We start from the raw sequence: 17584 nt of genomic DNA, 5'->3' as shown, positions 1-17584 counted from the left end.
TGTGAGCAGTGAGTTCATGCGTAGAGGGGTTGTTCACACAGAACTGGCAACCCCGATCCCATCTGTCAAACATTCTGTCATTGGGCAGGATACTGTAACATTAGCCGGTGTAAGCCAAGTACCAAATCTAACGCTGAATATTAGGGAATTATATTGTGATAAGACATGGGATCGGGGGAGAGTACGACCAGAAAAGTGTCCTTCGGCGTGGATGATGAGGACAGGGTCAGAATTCTTCGAGGAGTCAAGGTAAAGCTAATATAGCTAGCGTCTGTTATCCTTGAAGCCCTGCTACTCTACTCTGATCGATGGATATATTTATATATTAATTTATATATGAAAGATGTCTTTTCGTCGATTTATTATCAAGATCTACCGGATTACCAGTTAGCAAAAGGGGGCTGCTGTTAGAGTAACAAGGATGCAAAGGGAGGGATACAGGGTCAGGGGACAGGTCGCCATATCGGCTCAAGCTAAGCCCCGTCTCCTTCGTGTAGGCCAAACTTCAGCCATAAACATTGCCTGAAGGTAATTTACTTTGCTTACTTGTAAAAAAATGTATCTGGTTAAATAAATGTTAAATTTTTAGAAAGTAGAAAGCCTCGTGGTAAATTCGGCGTGTACATTACTCTACCTACTACAATTTATGTACTTAAAACCATAACTTTGTCACTTCACTGCTAGCGGCCATGTAGCTAACGTTGGGATAACGCTAAAGTAGCGACTATTGCTAATATATAACCGGTAAAATGTGACTAGTTGTTCTGGATGTAGAGCCGAATTAAAGAGCGGTTCACTGTTCGATGAAGGAGGTCATTTAGGAAGATGCCATATAATGATAAATGGCCTGATTTCATAATGAAATGTGGCCGTGCTGCTCTTTATGTTGGTTTGTGTTATGTTTTGTTGCAGCGAAAGACGGAGCATTAACAAAGACACAAGTATAACCGAAAGAAAAATGTTTAAAATGTTTAAAAACGGAGTAATTAAGTGTTGGGACTAGGGACAAGGAGGGTGTGTCAGCAACTGTGCTGTGCCGTGCAGCTGTGATATTACGTTGTTTTCACACGAATTACTATGGGTAACTCGTTCGCTTACTTTATTGATTTGTCAAAGAACACTTTACTACTATAACTACTTTATATCTAAGTAGTTATATTAAGTTTCAATTATTTGTGTGTGAGTTTGTGTACACGTATGGGGTGACTGTAAACATTTAGAAAGTGTAGCTCAGCCTCTTATGTAACACCAGTGTACAATACCTCCGACCTGGAGTGACCCCTGTCCTCCTGACATGAACCACACAAGACTTGACAGTGACTCCTGGAAACCTGAGTTCATGCACACAATGTGTTTCTAGGGGCCTGAGACTTTATCAGCTGTTGTAAAATTAGGATGTGAAGATTTATGTGAAGTTATTATTAGAAAAAGGTCAATGGCTGAGCAATTTATACCACACTAAAAGAACATGACCAGTGCCACCAGACGAGACAAGGCTCTAAAGAGTTTGGACTTCTAGTTAATATTTTATCAAGCAAGTTTATCTTTTTGACCTAACATATATTAAAACATGATTCTGGTTGTTCACGACACATGAAAATTCTTCAGTATAGCACCAACTTCTTTAATTGTTTAAATTATAAATCACAAATCACAAATATGGAAATTATTGGAGTGCATCTGCATTTTCTTAAAGCACTTGAAGGCACCATTAGACACAGTTGCATTTATGCAAGATACTCAAATCGAACTTTGTGACACACATCAACTACAATAGCCTATATTGAATCAATTCAAGACAGCATATGGTGTGTACAGTAGTTATGGCACTTTTAATGCAGCATTATGTGTTACAGAGGGATTCCTTTGCTTTAATTAGAAAGGCCAGCCCAAACATTCAAATGTGATGAGTCACAGAAACAGTGCGTCATTGAATGGTGCGGCCCATTCTGGGTTTTGGTGTGGCTATGTTTAACCATTTCCCCTTTCCCCCCCAAAGGAAACAAAGCCAAGACTGCAACTTTTATTACTTCTTTGACTGCCCTAGATACTTCACTGTTACATGCCCCATATGTTTGCTGTAATGGAAACACATATTTAAGCCTATCTTTGTCTTTCTGTGGTCTAGCTAACAGAGGATGTCCTTCAGCGGATGAGAGGAGTAGCCAACATTCCCCCAGAACGTGCTTCATTGTCACCACCAACCAGCCCACAGAAAGACACAGGTGCCAGAACACTTCATAAGAACAAAATAAACTGAAATTGCTAGAGAATATACCACAAATGACGTTGCAAGCATGGCATACAGTATGTAGGACATATACAATGTTTCTCAGGAGTTACACAAATAATAATATAAGGGATGCTAAGATGCTTGAACTGTTAGATTAAACCTTAACTGAACCCTAATTGAAATTCTGTCACAAAATGTATGTGACCAATCTCCAACAAGAATTTAAACCTTTAATATCCTCTCTGTCTTGACTCCAGGTGCATCTCGTAACGACAACTCGACCCCTCAACCCCAGCAGAGCGCACAGCCCGAGGCCCAACCCAGCACCAAGACCAGCAATAGTAAACCAGACTCGTATGCCAGTGACGAACGGAGGAGGTGAGTTTTTGCAATATCCAAGACCTACTTGTAATATAATTGCCAAATATATATGAAAAGTGAAGGGTATGATAATTGTCATGCACAGATCATATAGAGGTTGCACTCACTTGCATCATGTAGTCATCTTTTCATTTATAAAGCATTTTCATTTATAAAGCAAATTCAATTTAGATTCTCCACATATTGGACCAGTATGATGGAATGTGTAATATGATGACCCCTTGTGGAAATGATTGGTACACAATGCTGCTTTCCATTAAATGTCCATATGAATTTTTCACAAGGTCAGAGGTCTGAATCATTGCCATTTTTTTCTCTTTTGCTTTTTACTTTATCCCAGGAAATGTAGCAGAAGTGTTGTAGATTATTAGCACACTATGCACAGCTTAGAAGTGCTAAACAATGGATATTACAATAACAATAATGATAACAATTACTGAAAGCAACAGTAAAATCAAGAAAAAACCTGAAAATATAATAGCTTTGTCTCTCAATGGGGTTTACTCCTACTAAATCAAACTGACATTTAATACAACAGGTCCTAGTTTTGGACTCTCTAGTTGTAAATTACAACAGGTCCCATTGTAATAATAATAATAAACAACCAGGTTAATTTAGTCAGCCCCTTCCAGGCAAACGCACCATTTTGTTTATTCTGCAACTCTGAAGACATCATTATTCAGCAAGAAATCATTTATGGCTTGGCAAGAAGCTAATTAAAAGCTGACTAAAACAGATATATTTTTATTTGTTTTCATTGAGCTTGTCTCCCTAACATTTGCTTTGAGTTAATCTCGGTAGCAGAGCAGAATTGGAGTATTGGCATGTGTGAATAGGCAAGGAAAACTGGTCTTGGACCATTTAAAGCCTTGTATACCAATAAAACAATATTTGAAATCTAATGATTCTGGTATCCAATGGAGTTCAAGTTTGAAAACGTTGTAGCCTCTCAGTAGCTTTTTTGGGAAGCCCAGCACAAAATGCATTTCTAACCTGCTGAAGATGAAAGGATTGATTAGCTTTTCCTAAACATGCAATTTGTACATTGTAGAATTGTTATTACCACATTTTCAACACCACTCAAATGCAGCATTAGTGTACCCTTGTGTAGAAACTGAATGCATTGAACCAGTGTTACATTAGTCTCCCAGTCCGCAATGTGTGTCATAGAGAGCATAGAGCAATGTACATTATTTTGTGTGTGTGTCCTTCAGGTATGAACACCAGCAGGCAGCACTGAAGGAGGAATTGGCCAAGATAGCACAAAGAGATAGGGAGGCAGTAAAGGATGAAGTGACCAAAGCCTTGAACCGGGAGAGACAACACACATGCAATGAACTTGAGAGGGCCAGACAATTGGTATGCACGCACACCCACACACACACACACACTATCCCATGTCAGTGATGTATTTGTAGGTGTTCAATTGTTTTCTCTTTTGCTGTCTATTAACTCATTCACATTGACCTACTCACATGGGTAATCTGCAGGCTCACATGTCCATTATTATAATGTTAGCCTTTGTGAGTTAAACCTACAAAATGACCTCTGTCAAGTTTAGAGTCCAACTAAACTCAGGTCTGCTCGGTGTCATAGTTGTGTTTTTAATCACATTTTTTCTGGCATCTTAATTGCATGAGGGTCATTATATACAGGGGCCAGTTTGGTAAAACTACTGCAATGAAATGGCAAAGAATGAACTCAAGAACTCAATTGAGTCTTGCATCCACACCCATCACCCAAACGGAAAACAGTTGAAGTAAAGGCCTGTAACTAACTTTTATGAATAGGAGAAAGCATTATTGTGATTGTTTTCGCACTAAACTTGATGTCAAGGGGTAAGGGGCCTTTTTTGCCATATTCATTGCAACTTGCCATTGCTCTTTAGGCATAGAGATTTCACCAGAATGTGGTGACGTGGCAGTACCGTCCTCATCATCTGCATTCACACTGGAAATTTGCACCTAGACACTTAATCATCCTACTGTTGACTTGATTTGCATAATTTTCCTCTTTACACACGCAAACATTAATATGCAACATTTGACAAATAAAGTGATCTACCCTAGAGAAGGTAAGCATGAAACATATCTGTTGGTAACTTTGATGTAGAGGTCTGCAAATTGTGGCCTCTTGGCCATCCTCTAAGTTTCTTGCACCTCTTATGGCATTCATGGCAGAGTGGGAAGACTTGCAGCTGTGTGTGTCTCTGTGTCTCTTAATTGTGCTGTAATCTTACGAACACACTATCCAAGAGTCACAAACCGACTGCGCTCCGGAAGGTATGACTGATTTGGCTTCGTGACTGAACTCCTGCCAACCCTGTTTTGCTAGTGGCTGCAGGGTAGGGAAACCTTTCTCTGGCATGCCAGGGTCTGCGTGATTTTGAGAAGATTGCACACAAAGGCAGAAGTGTAAACAAGCTTAACAGGAGGCCAAATGGATTTCAGATAAAGTCAGATCCTTTTGCACCTGACTTTACATTTAAGTCTGAGTAACATCTGATAGTTCATACATCAAAAATACATTTGTTTAAGCCATTTATACAAATTCAAAAATATGTGACTTCTGTTTTACCACAGCTGTAGTGCATTTCGGTTAGAAAAGGTCTTACTGTAATATTCACTGGTGGCCTGTTGGAGGCGCTGTTGGAGTCTGAGAATATTGACCCCTCTGACTTTTGGCCAGAACACTTCCTAGTGCTTGGTACTGAAGACTTAAGGGTTTACGTTCATTGAGTGCAGTGATAAAGATGTGTAAAAGCGGATTAATTTGAATGTCTCTCAGTTAGGAGAAGATAAGTTTGTGTATGGTCAGGAAATGATTTATTCCGCTAAGTTGTTCCCTGGCTAAATCACATGTTGGAACATTTCACACAATTGGGATTGGGATTTGTAATTTCCATGGTGATGCTCCCTCTGCCTCTTCCTGCCTCCCCATTTCTTTCATTCCTTGTTTCCTTATCTTTTCTATCTCTCCTCTATCTACTCCCTCCCTCTTTCCCTGCACTGCCTCTCTGTTCTTTCCTACAGCTAGTCTTTCTTTCTCTCTTTCTAGCCTCTCTCTCTCTCTCTCTCTCTCTCTCTCTCTCCCTCTCTCCCTCTCTCCCTCTCTCTCTTTCGCTCTCACTTCATATTTTCTTTCCTCTGTTCTCTCCCTTTACATCCCGGGCCATCACTCTCTCTTTGCTGCCCCGGAGACAGTATTATCAGCGCGGTGCAAGCAGTAAATTGCACCCTGAGAGTTTCCTGGAGCTGCAGATAGGAGTTGTACAGGGTTGGAGGTGGTCATGGGAGGGGGAGACCTTGTTCTACACACCGGCCGGCACCTGTTTTACGTGAACACCCCTCCCCCCATGTTGAGACACGCTGTAGCGGCTGTCTTATCTCTGCTCCAGCACACTCCCACAGCTAATAGAAAGTCGCTGGAGGGACGGTGTGAGCGGAATGACCAATCGAGTAGCACCGGACCGTCTGATGTTGAGGGCTGGTAATTGCTGCTTCTTGTGCTACAATGTGAATACACACAGTCACATATGTATGTAACGTGGGAAGCACATAGGTGTAAATCCCTAACTTGAATTGAGTTTTTCCTCTTGTTGTTGAAGTATTACATATTTACAGCTTTGTTTTTATTTTTTCCTCTTTTATGTTCAATCTTTAGTATTGATTAATTACCCTTGTGCTTATGAAAAACCTTTAAATTCAATACACAAACTTCCCACCAAATGTATGTATTTCAAGCATAAATCTATAATCTTTGTATAATTCTCAATCCTCTGTCATGGCTATTGAGACATTTTGTGTGGTTCTCACCATGGCTGTATCATGTGTAAGGGACCAGTCAAGCAATGGTTGCATGTTGCAGCCATTCAGGTCAATACATACACTTACATACAGGGAGATTCTCAAAGGACTGGATTCACATAATCTTTTTTCCCAAGGCACTGTAACCCTTCTGCTAGTGTTGCAGAGACAGAATAGAGGGCTGCCATGGCCAAACCTTTACTGTATTTGGCGGGTGATCCATGTTAATTTCATACTGTTTGAGAAAAACATTGAGATGACAGTGGCATAATATTCCCTGGAGAATACGGATAAGGAAGACTGAAGAGGGGGAGACAATGAGAAATACGGGTGACAGCTAATTAGGCATTTACTGTACCTAGCATTTAGCACCGAGAAGGATGTGAGGACAAAAAAGAAGTGACTGAACATTTCATGATGGGTAAGGATGACGAATGAAGAGGGGGAGCAAATGAATAGGGTTGAAAGAGAACATCACTTGAATTTCCTGTAGAGTTGGGCTGAAGAGAACGAGAAGAATAAGATGACAGGAAAAGATGTGTTGACATGTGACTTTCCATTTCCTGGAGGATCATGAAGTGGTGAGCGCAAGGATGGGAGGAAGAAAAAAATCATTGACAAGTGATGTAATATTTCTTTACAGAAAAAAAATGTGCTGGTAGATGGCTTGTCTTGCAGAATTAGACATACAAGGTAGAGTGAAAAGAAGACGTATGAAAGGGATGCCAGATGGCTCTGTAAGGCTGGAGATGATGTGAAATGTAATTAATAGCCTACCTGTCTAACTTTGAAATTTGGGACAAAGTGTATTAAAAGGAGAGTGAGAAATAGCTGATTTATCTCAGATGATGAACTGTAACAGCAGACGAGAGGGAGAAAGACAAAGACGAGGTGAGAGGGCATGGGGAAGGGAATGAAAGAAGAGGTAATAGATACCTGAGCGTGTCCTGTAAAAATGAACGGTTCAGATAAAGGGAGGAGGAGGAGGAGGAGACAGACTACAAACATAATTATTTTGAAAATTAATTTTAGGTGAAGAGGAAAAGCGTAAAAGAAGGCAGAGCAGATGACTAAGCATTGCCTACAAAATCAAACGAAAGGAGGAAATGGGGAGAGTCATGGGAGGACGAAGAATGTGCAGAATTAGTGGAGGAAATGGGGCGATAATGAGAAAGAAACTGTGCAACAGGTGACTGAGCTTGTTCACCAGAATTAGGAAGGACAGAGGAGGAGGAGAAGGCACACAAATAAGTGACCGATCATTTTGTAAAGAATCGTAGGGTGAATATATTATATATACATTCCCACTGGACGACCCGATCCTCCATATTCCTCTGACTCCTTCGTTGCCTTTCAGTTTTCAGCCTCTGTGCTATGCCCCATGAATAGTCTCTGCTAATAGCAAATCTTCCGCAGATTAATTTCAGAATGAGAGAGGGGAATGGAAGAATGGGAAGAAAGGAAGCGAGTCGAGCTAAAAGGCTAAAAGGGATTTTGTCTTTTCATAATGTATTAATGGCCTTTCGGTTTCTGTTGAAAGCAAAAAAAAAAAAGGTGATAAGTCACATTACCATATGGTGAATTTCTCTCTGTCTCTCTCTTCTCGCAGAACAATTAGAAAGCCTATTTCATTATCTGCCCTTTAACTTTCTCTGATGGAGCTTCACAAATTCCACACGCACTTTCCTTATTCACTGTGGAGGTCTGTTTTGCACAGGTGAAGCATTTACAGAATACCACAATATTACATGATTCCAAAATAATATGAGAAGGTATTGTTTAAGGCACAGTTTAAACAACAGTGACATTGTCCGATGTAACACCTATTAACCTTCACTAATGCATCAGAATTCCCCCCTTACTTAACACATCATATTTCAGACAGCTACCCATGAGGGAGTGTTTTTTTCCCTCAGAGATTGTGATGATCCTCGTAAAGGGATTCAGTTTGGGCCGAGAGGCTGTTCATGAGCAGCTTCTCTACAGGCATTAGAGGTTGCTACCACTTTGTTGCCTTGAGAACAAAAGGTACTATTTGTCTTCTAAAAAACACATAGCAACAGATGTTTATTTTAACCTGATGTTTAATTTAAAAAAATTGTTGGGTACACCAATTCTTTCAAAGGCCACTAGATGGCAACAAAGCCATATTCCATGCCTCTGGTTGCTTTTTCTATAGGTGGAAGCTCTCCACCTCTGTCTCATTTTATCCTTCATGCACAATATGAAATCACATTTGAAGTGTGTAATTTTTATCATTGCTAGTCAAAAATGTTATTGCACTGGCTCCTTGTGTTAATGTCATCCGCCTAATCTCAGCCCATTTAGACAATGACCTCTCATCTTTCCATTATTGTTATTGCCTCAGAATTGGTCGTTTAGAGTGGTACAAAGACGGGGGCATTTCATTGTACCAGTCAAGTCGCTGGAGTTTTTAATGAAGGTGACACTTGCTAAGAACAAGTGCCATTCTTAGTCTCTCTTAACTTTATATGGATTGTGAGTTAGCTGTTCCTTAAGACTTATATTAGTTAATTTCTAAAACACTACCAGTTGTTGTTGTGACTGTCCGTACCTTTGTGTATCTTGATATTTCTCTGCTGGCTCCTGATTTAATGATGTATACAGTTATTGAATATTTCAGAAATATATTGAAGTAAAGTGTGTTGCAGGTCTTTTATTTGTGTAATTTCAGAACAGGGCCTGGTTAATATTTCAAACATACAGCACGGTTTTGTTGCCTGCAGAGGTCACACAGTTGGAAAATTGCGAACATTCATAATCTTACTGCCCCTAAAATCTAAAAAATCACAATCACTATTGTCCACATTTGGTTTAAGAAATAGCGGTCAGTAAAGTCAATGTATGTGAATTATTTGAAGATAAATCAGCTAATGGAAACTGAAGTGTTTCCAGGAGTGAACTTAATATGCAGAGCCAAAGCTACTAAAATATCTGGAGCTTCACACCTACAGTTTTTTAGGCCAGTAGCTTGAGCTAAATTCTCAGCAGCCTTTCCAAATGGTTTTTGGACATGGCACTAGGGACATTGGAAGCCACTATTCATGAGGCAGATGTTCACGCTGACTACACCAAGTTGTTTGTTCCAATGACAGAATATTGATGGCACATAAACATGCATGGTAGGGAATTAATGATTAGAGAGGTTGGTTCTTCAACATTGCAATTGGACAAGTACAGGATCAGAGTAACTCATATTTCAGACACTGTTGGGACTCAAAATGTTTGGAACATTTTTGTTTCAATATCGGAGTTGGTAGCAGCTGTACAGTCGGGGCCACACACACACATCTCATAGCATTATGGCCAGCAAAATGCATCGGGCCATTCATTTAAGCTTTTAAACCATGCCATGTTGAATATTGGTGGATCAACACAACACTTTTGGACCGGTGAACTGCCTTTCACTTGTTCAACATGTCATGGATGAAACTCAAAACCTTCAGTTTGTCTATCCATGCATTTGTGTTGGAATTATAATGACAGTTCTGTTCATTAAAAGCCAAGGTGTGCAACAGGCATCTGACATCATCATCATCTGATAGTTTGAAAATTCCTTTGTTATTAATTGCTTATTTGGTTGCAGAAAACAAGCTAAGTCCTTTGATACACAGTAACATTTTTGACATTCAGTTTTACTCCCATAAAGCTGTGGCGATCAAACTGTTAAAATGTTTCTCGTATTTATTGACTCTTTGAATCCTCACTTCCCCCTTAAATGTCCACTCTGTATATACTGTATACTGTACTACCTGCCATATGACCTTCATGAGATACTCTGCATACACTTCCTTCAATCTCAAGTTAATATATATATACATGTAGCATATATAGCATAAATATGTTTATATATCTTCAAGAATATTTGAAATGTTGGTTCCCTATTGTGTTGATCAATAGGGAACCAACACCACTGCCATGAATGTGTTGCTGGCTACGCACAGTCTGTTATGAGTGTGTAAACACCCAGTTGAAATAATTAAGTAGATCTCCAACTGCTTCTACTACTCGTTTTTTTTTACAATAGAATCATGGGCTCATTCATTAGACTATGTTCCCGGTGTTTGTTTCCCAGATGGCGTTCCACTCCAGAGTGAGAGAGCTCTGGGAACTGTCTTGTCTGTTTGTGGAGCAGCCCAGCTAGAATAAGACAGATTGTGATTGGATTCTGATTGGACAAACCTGCCCTCTTGTTTTTACCTACACCCCTCTCATCAGCTGGAGATTCTCTTCTGATAGAGAGACAGGATTGTCTTGCTCTCACACACTCAGGAAACTCATTCAGACTTTTGTCAGGGACATGAACAGCTGGGATTGTGCGCACAGCAACAAACACACACACACACACACACACACACACACACACACACACACACACACACACACACACACACACACACAGACAAGCAGACTAAGGCAGATGGGGACATGCTTCATTATAGCAGTACATGTGAGGGAGAATTGCTTGATGTTTTATCGTTACTCCTCCGACTGCTTCTGTAGTCAAACATATGGCAACACACTTCTATTATGCCATTTAGATGAATGAAAAACAAGTGAAATGAGCTGTTTTGTTAGCATATAGATTTTGTCTTGAATTTCAATGGCTTCTCATCCTTCAAGCAGAGTAAGGATTATTAATGCTCCACCCTGTGTCACATTTCACACTTGCATGCACTCAGGCACACAAATACTGCATGCTTAAATGCATGCAGGAATATATGCACACATGCATTTATTCTCATAATTGTGCTCAGGCATTTGAAATCAGGCATTGTCCCCCTGGGTTCACCAAGTAAAGAGAGAGGAGTGTTTTGGAATAGAAAATGTGATAAGGAAGAGGAGGGCAAAGCATAGGATTGGAAGAGAAGAAGATATAATGAAAAATATATATTTGGAAGGAAGAGGAGGATTGGAAAAAGAGGGAAAGATGGTCAAGAAGGTGCAGCAAGAATGTTGCAGAACGATGGAGCTGAGGATGAGAAAATATAAGGCATGTGAAGGAACGGGAGGAGGCTGAGGTACAGATAAGCAGCTGCTGTATCAGTAATTGTAATCTGCAGGAGCTGACATGGTTCTGCATGTAAAGCTATAAGGGTGATTGTGTGTCCACAAACTGTAGCTTTCCTGTGATTTCAAGCTGACAGCGATGCCACGCCATCATCTGCACTTGCATTTTTTTTTACATCTGGTTATTTTACTGGTTATTTTATTTTAATTGAATTACAAACTTAACATGCACATTTTCTCCTTGGAATACAGTTTCAATTTCATGTCATTAAAATTCAAACTTAATCCACAATTTCAATTTAGGGATAAAAATGCAAAATTCCAATCCTGATTTGAAGTGACTCATTTCTCCTTCCATACACAGAAGGCTGATATTCTTCTAAGATTTATTCCAACAATGCCTTCTTGGTAAAACGTTTGAGGAGTTGAGGCAAATTATATTCCATTATTAGTGAGAAAACATTTTTTCCTTCTGTTTTTATTGAACAGTTAAAGCAAGTCAGCAAATCTGTACCAGGCAGGAGGGTCAGCCACACCAAACAGATACAGTGTGGACATGTCACTGCTTAGCCAATCATATATCTGCTCTCTACTTTCACAGGTAGAGTCAAGGTGTACAAGATCTAGTACGGGTTAGGACATTAAATGATGTTTCCTATTATTCACTATCAGTTTCATGACAGCACAGTCTGATATCGACAAAGGAATAGGAGAAGGCCGACTGCCCCGTACTGTCTTTACTCCTTCCTCCGCCTAGCTGCCTTACTGTAATTATCAGTCAGATTATTATTGAGTGGTAATTTATTGCCTCGCTGGGAGCTATGTGTTAAGTAAACGCATCGGAGTAAATAAAGAGAGGGAGAGGAGGAGGATATGAGAGAACAGACTGCTGCTACTATCAGATGGCAAAGCAGCACACACAGGGGAAGACTGAGATGTGTACGTGTGTGTTTATGTGTGTCTGTGCCAGGCGGCGTTGCAAGCTCAAACACATCCGAAACCATGCTTGTGTGGTGTGTTGATGATCTATTGGACTGTTAACATTGCTGTGCTTCCCTTCGATGCTCTCTTCATGTGTTTCTCCTGTACTGGATCATGAAGCTGGCCTTCTATCGGTGACACTGGCACTGACTAACAGCTCAGCCAGCTGCCATCTGCTGTCCCTGCAGCTCGTCCTCAGGACCTATACTGCAGCACAGCTGATGCCGGGCACAACTGTAGCACTGTGAAGAGAAAATAAAAAAAAAAAAAATCATTTTAATGGTCATGGGGTAATTGTTTTAACATGTGTGTGCGGCATGTTCTTCTGTTCATTTATTACCTAAGAATTGACGACAGCCAGGAAAGCTGAGCCTCATGCTCGGGTTATTTATTTACATCAAAGGGATGCATGTGACATGTGTGCTTCATGTTTGTGATGAAGACCCCACGTTTGAAAACTAATGATGCTCCTGGAAGAAAGGTTCCAAGATTTTCGCCCATTACAACTAGACCTTTTATTAACCCTTGCGATGCCAGAGTCAGTTTTAAATAATCCGTTTCCCTGACATCGTGCTCCCAATAACTACTAAACTAAATTGTAGTCAGTTTTTTAATTTAGATTGATGAGATGTCACTGTGTTACTTTGTTCACACTTGATTTGGTTTGGTTCCCTTGGAATAATAATTTGGACCAAATGCTTCTCTTCCTAGTCTGTTGGGTCCCTTGGGGCATTTACAACATCTTGCAAAGTTGCAGTAACTCCTACACTTCCTCACTGGCCTATTCTGTCCAGAAAACAAATAATGGGGAGAAAGTTTGTAGCTCCTTTATTTAACTTTGCAAAACCTTCACAATGCCAACAGGATATTAAATTTCATATAAATAACATTTTTTATTAGAACCTGCACAACTGCTTAACGATGGATTCTTTGAGGAGAATTCTTTTTTCTAGGAAATTGTATGAAGTATTAAATTGATAATTAAGATTTGACAACACTTCATGATTTTCAGGAAAATTACATTTGAACTACCTCACGAAACATTGTCTTTCTGAGCATTTTGGATATGAGCTCACTATGTGTGTTGGCCCGGACATTCTTTGATTTGATGGATAGTGAACTGGCCCTGGTGCATGTCATTTCAATTCCATATTTGGCGCCAGAAGCAGTTTCCAGAAAAGATACATAGTTATAGGCTACGACTGCAAGACGAAGAAACACACACTTACTGGCAAATATTGAGAAGGGCAAATAGACTGATGCAATGATTGACAGACCCAAACAGATGATGACAGGTAGCCAAACACACAGAAAGGCACACAGCCACGGGCAAGAATGCTCCAGCTATCCTCTGTATGCATATGTGTGTGTCTGTGTGGGTATGTGTTCGTGGGTGTGTGTGAGTGTGTGTGGGTAAAGTCACGCCTGGCTGGCTCTTATCTACCACAGACTTCCAGGTCCCTGGAGGGACACCGGAGGAGTCATCTGATTTACTTGCAGTGTCTTCTCTGACTGCAAATTAAAACCGGATGAATTCAGAGAGACACAGATAGGCAGGAGAGCTGTTTTTAATTAAATCCATTCTATTTCAGATTAATCCCCACCAAAAAGATACTTGTCTAACATGTAAAAATTAACACGTAAACAATTTCAGTCCCTCTTTCAACTTGAATTAGCATGCATCAGCTGCAGCCGTTACCCAACAGTGGAACTAACTCACATAATTTCCTCTCTCCCTCGGTCTCACTCTCTTTCTCTCTCTCACTCTCTACTTCACTCTTTCTCTCTCTCCTAAGTTAGGGCCTGTTTATGAAACACAGACGATCAGCCCTGATTTGATTTGCTGTTCAGCAGCCCTGATAATTATGATGAATCTTCATCCCTGTGGGTGTGTGTAACTCTGACTTCTCTGTACAGGGAATCTTTTTTTAGTGCCTTAGCATTTTTTGTAAGACCCAGAACAAACAGTGGTTCAGTAAAACACTGATTGGCTTTAACACAAGGTTGTAGATCAGGGATGTAGTTGCATATTAAGCATGTTCAGATAGTGTTTAACATAGCTGCCAACAGTGATGAGAGAAAAATCCTTTTCAATTACTTTCTGAAGGCTGAGTTGCCCAAATCACTGTAATAAACTAGAAGTATGGCAGTAGTATCTGTAGCATCAAGTTAGAATCAATAAACACCTCTCTGACTATGGGGATTCTAAGGGCCCTTTTATTGTTAACTGGAAGTATTCAGTGGTCTAGCAGCCTCAGTGAGCCACGAGTGCCGTTGGAATGAGAAAATAGGAGAAAGAAAAAGTGCCTGCTGGAAGTATGGGTCAATTTCAGAGATCCACCAAATAGTGTAGCTTTAAAGTTCAACATATTAGGCAAAGTTACATTTAAGTCAGACCTCTGTGTATGCATATTCCTCCAGCTGCTGCATCGTCAACGTCGGCTCTTTGTAATCTCAAGAATGAACATTGCAACGCAGCGAGCTTGAGGAAACATCTAGTTGATGTGTAACAGCCTACACACAAAAACAACCAAATCCATGTGGCCAGTGATGCATGCGTGCTGTTCTGATATAATTAATGCATGAATACGCACAGGAAGCCTTTCATATACAAATGTTAGATTAAAATTCAATGTTGGAAATGGTTCTGTAGAATATTTGAGTTTCGTTTCAGTTATATTTGCAGTATTTGTCAAATTGTTTGACATTTTCGTGACCTTAGTATTATGAGGTTCTCTTTGCCCCCAGACACATTATGAGCTACAGGGCTTTGACTCTTAGAATCCTTAGCTCGTAGTAGTAGTAACACATCATCATTGATTATATTGAACCCGTCGTATGCTTGTGCAAATCGGTTTTGCATATTGTGATAGAAACATTTCTTGTAAGACTTCTTTGCTTTTAGAAATGTTTTTGACTTAAATTGTAGCTCCAAGCTTTGAGGCAATATGTCATTTGAGCAGCAATAGTGACAACTACTGGCTAACTTCTAATAACTGATATTAATGGTGCACAAATGACGCATGTCCGTCCTAAAGCACCACCTCCAGGTCTAAGTGTCTACCTCCACACACTAACTTTAGATTTTTCTGGAGCTGAATGCAACAGCATTGAATGATTTAAGGAAATTTCAGCATCAATGTAAATAATTGCGAAAACAATCTGGCATACATTTACATGCATTAGCACATCTCTTTCTTTGACTTGTTCTTCTTCTTTCTCTATCTCTTGTTGCTTCCTATTTGCCCCTGTAGTCTACAGATGACGTAGAAGCAATGGTAAGCTTAATCGTAAACTTGTCTTCATGCCGCACATTGCATCCTTCTTCCCATTCCAAACATGAATGGAGATTCCGGTAAATTTGCCGGTGAACTAGACTTGATCTCAATATTTCTATCATGTCTTGGGGCAAATCATATAATACTTTATTTTTGAACAAAACATTATTTTTTTTAAAGATTTTGTTCTTTTTCCCCCCCCCTGTCAATTAAATTCTGGCAAGACAACATTATTGGCATTATCAATTGCTGCAAAAAAAAACATTTTTATTATTTTATTATTGTCACAGTCCCAAACTAGCAATCTCCAGTTCTTGGCTGCATTTTCCATTTTTATATTTTAGTTATTCATCTGAGCCTTCTCTAACTGTAGCATGATCAAGTAATTTGTGTGAAATGACAGCTAAATGAAATTATACCAATTATGTCTAATGAGAGGATTTCTTTTTATAGTTTCTTCCTTAGATCTCTCTCTTCGTCCTTCTGTAACTCTGTCTTCCTATCTTTACCATCCTTTCCAAACTTTTATCACGCTTTTGGCACACGTTTTGCACATTTTATACCCAGTAGACAGTTTTTTTTTTTTGACAGTTTGTTTTACTTTTGTGGCCTGAACCCCGGCTGTTTCCATTTTCTCCTGTCATTAATTGTGCGCGTGTGTGTGCGCACAAGTATTTGTAAGGATGCGTTCACACACCTGTGTGTGTACATGCATGTCAGCTTCTGTGAATCATTACTACTTGGTAAGAGCATTATCTGTGCTGTGTGTTTTGCGTTGGGATTTTCTGTGCTGGAACAGACAAAGGCACAGTGGATGGAGGGATAGATGGATGGATCAGGTTGAATGAAGTCAGAAGAAACAGATTTTTACAGATTTTCCAGTATTGTGTAAGCCTAAATCAACCATATGCTCTGAAAAAGTCCAACACACACACTTTACCTAACATGCTGAAGGTTTGCATGCCTTTTTATATGCTCAACATGAAGCATGACATCATAGTTCATGTGTTTAAAAAGGCATATTTTTTGGTATATGGCTAAAGGTTCTAAGACAAGAAACATGACTCATGTTAGTTTTAGTTACAAGAGGGATCTAACATGTAGTTTTGGATGTCCTGTTTGAAGTTATTGGTTAAACTCGCAAACAACTTATACATGAAACATCTATGCATGTATTCTGCTTGTGTGTGTGCATTCTAATCACCTTCTTCTGGTTACAGCTGTATATACATTTCTGCCCTCGTGTTTGTTTTGCTCACCATTATCTAATTAATGTTGGTATGTGCAGGTAATGCAAATGTGACAATGTCAAAGTAATCAGAACATACTTTACACACACTACACACACAACACAATGTCAGTGTCATTAATGAAACAGCTTTCTGAGGCATATCAGCACCACCTTGTGTGGAAGATTAAGCCTCTTTAAGGGTATTTTAATGTTATAAGTACATTATTTCTATCCCTCAGCTGGCATACAAACATGAACCATCCCTTAAATGAACATGTCAACCAACTTATCACAGTGGGTAGGCACAGATCTGTCACCTGTCCTGTCATCTTAAAAAGCCTGTAGAGGCTGCAACAAGATCTTATTTCAAAGCGTCATTTAAAATTAGACACCAACAGCTAATCATAGTTTATTTACTCATTTGGGCAATGGCTCTGAAATTTCCCTCAGCAAATGACCCAAAAATCCCTGCGCCCCATGGGGCTCTTTAACCGATCCTCCGCTTGTTGCTCATATTTGTAATTATTCATCTGTATGTATTTCAAAAGTGCTATTGCAATAATTTCTGATGCTCATATGTGGCACACTTCAGAAATGGGTTTTGAACATCATAAGGAAAGATTTGTCTAAATGAAACTTATTA

The 17584-nt window shown here is 39.6% G+C and overlaps 1 protein-coding gene across 3 annotated transcripts in view; it reads left to right on the top strand.

Moving 5' to 3' along the window:
* Positions 1-36: 36 nt before the first annotated feature.
* chchd6a (coiled-coil-helix-coiled-coil-helix domain containing 6a) overlaps positions 37-17584 on the top strand; it is an 81357-nt gene continuing 63809 nt past the window's right edge. For all 3 annotated transcript variants that reach the window (XM_076159351.1, XM_076159349.1, XM_076159350.1), the window contains exons 1-4: positions 37-249; positions 2129-2225; positions 2491-2611; positions 3829-3973. In XM_076159351.1, coding sequence (XP_076015466.1) covers positions 166-249; positions 2129-2225; positions 2491-2611; positions 3829-3973 — 447 coding nt within the window. In that variant the 5' untranslated portion in view covers positions 37-165. The remainder of the gene's footprint in view (positions 250-2128; positions 2226-2490; positions 2612-3828; positions 3974-17584) is intronic.

Source organism: Genypterus blacodes, unplaced genomic scaffold (genome assembly GCF_046128005.1).
Source record: "Genypterus blacodes isolate CSIRO-AG114 ecotype Tasmania unplaced genomic scaffold, CSIRO-AGI_Gbla_v1 ptg000094l_1, whole genome shotgun sequence".
Lineage (NCBI taxonomy): Eukaryota > Metazoa > Chordata > Actinopteri > Ophidiiformes > Ophidiidae > Genypterus > Genypterus blacodes.
This window is presented reverse-complemented; position numbering and strand designations above follow the sequence as displayed.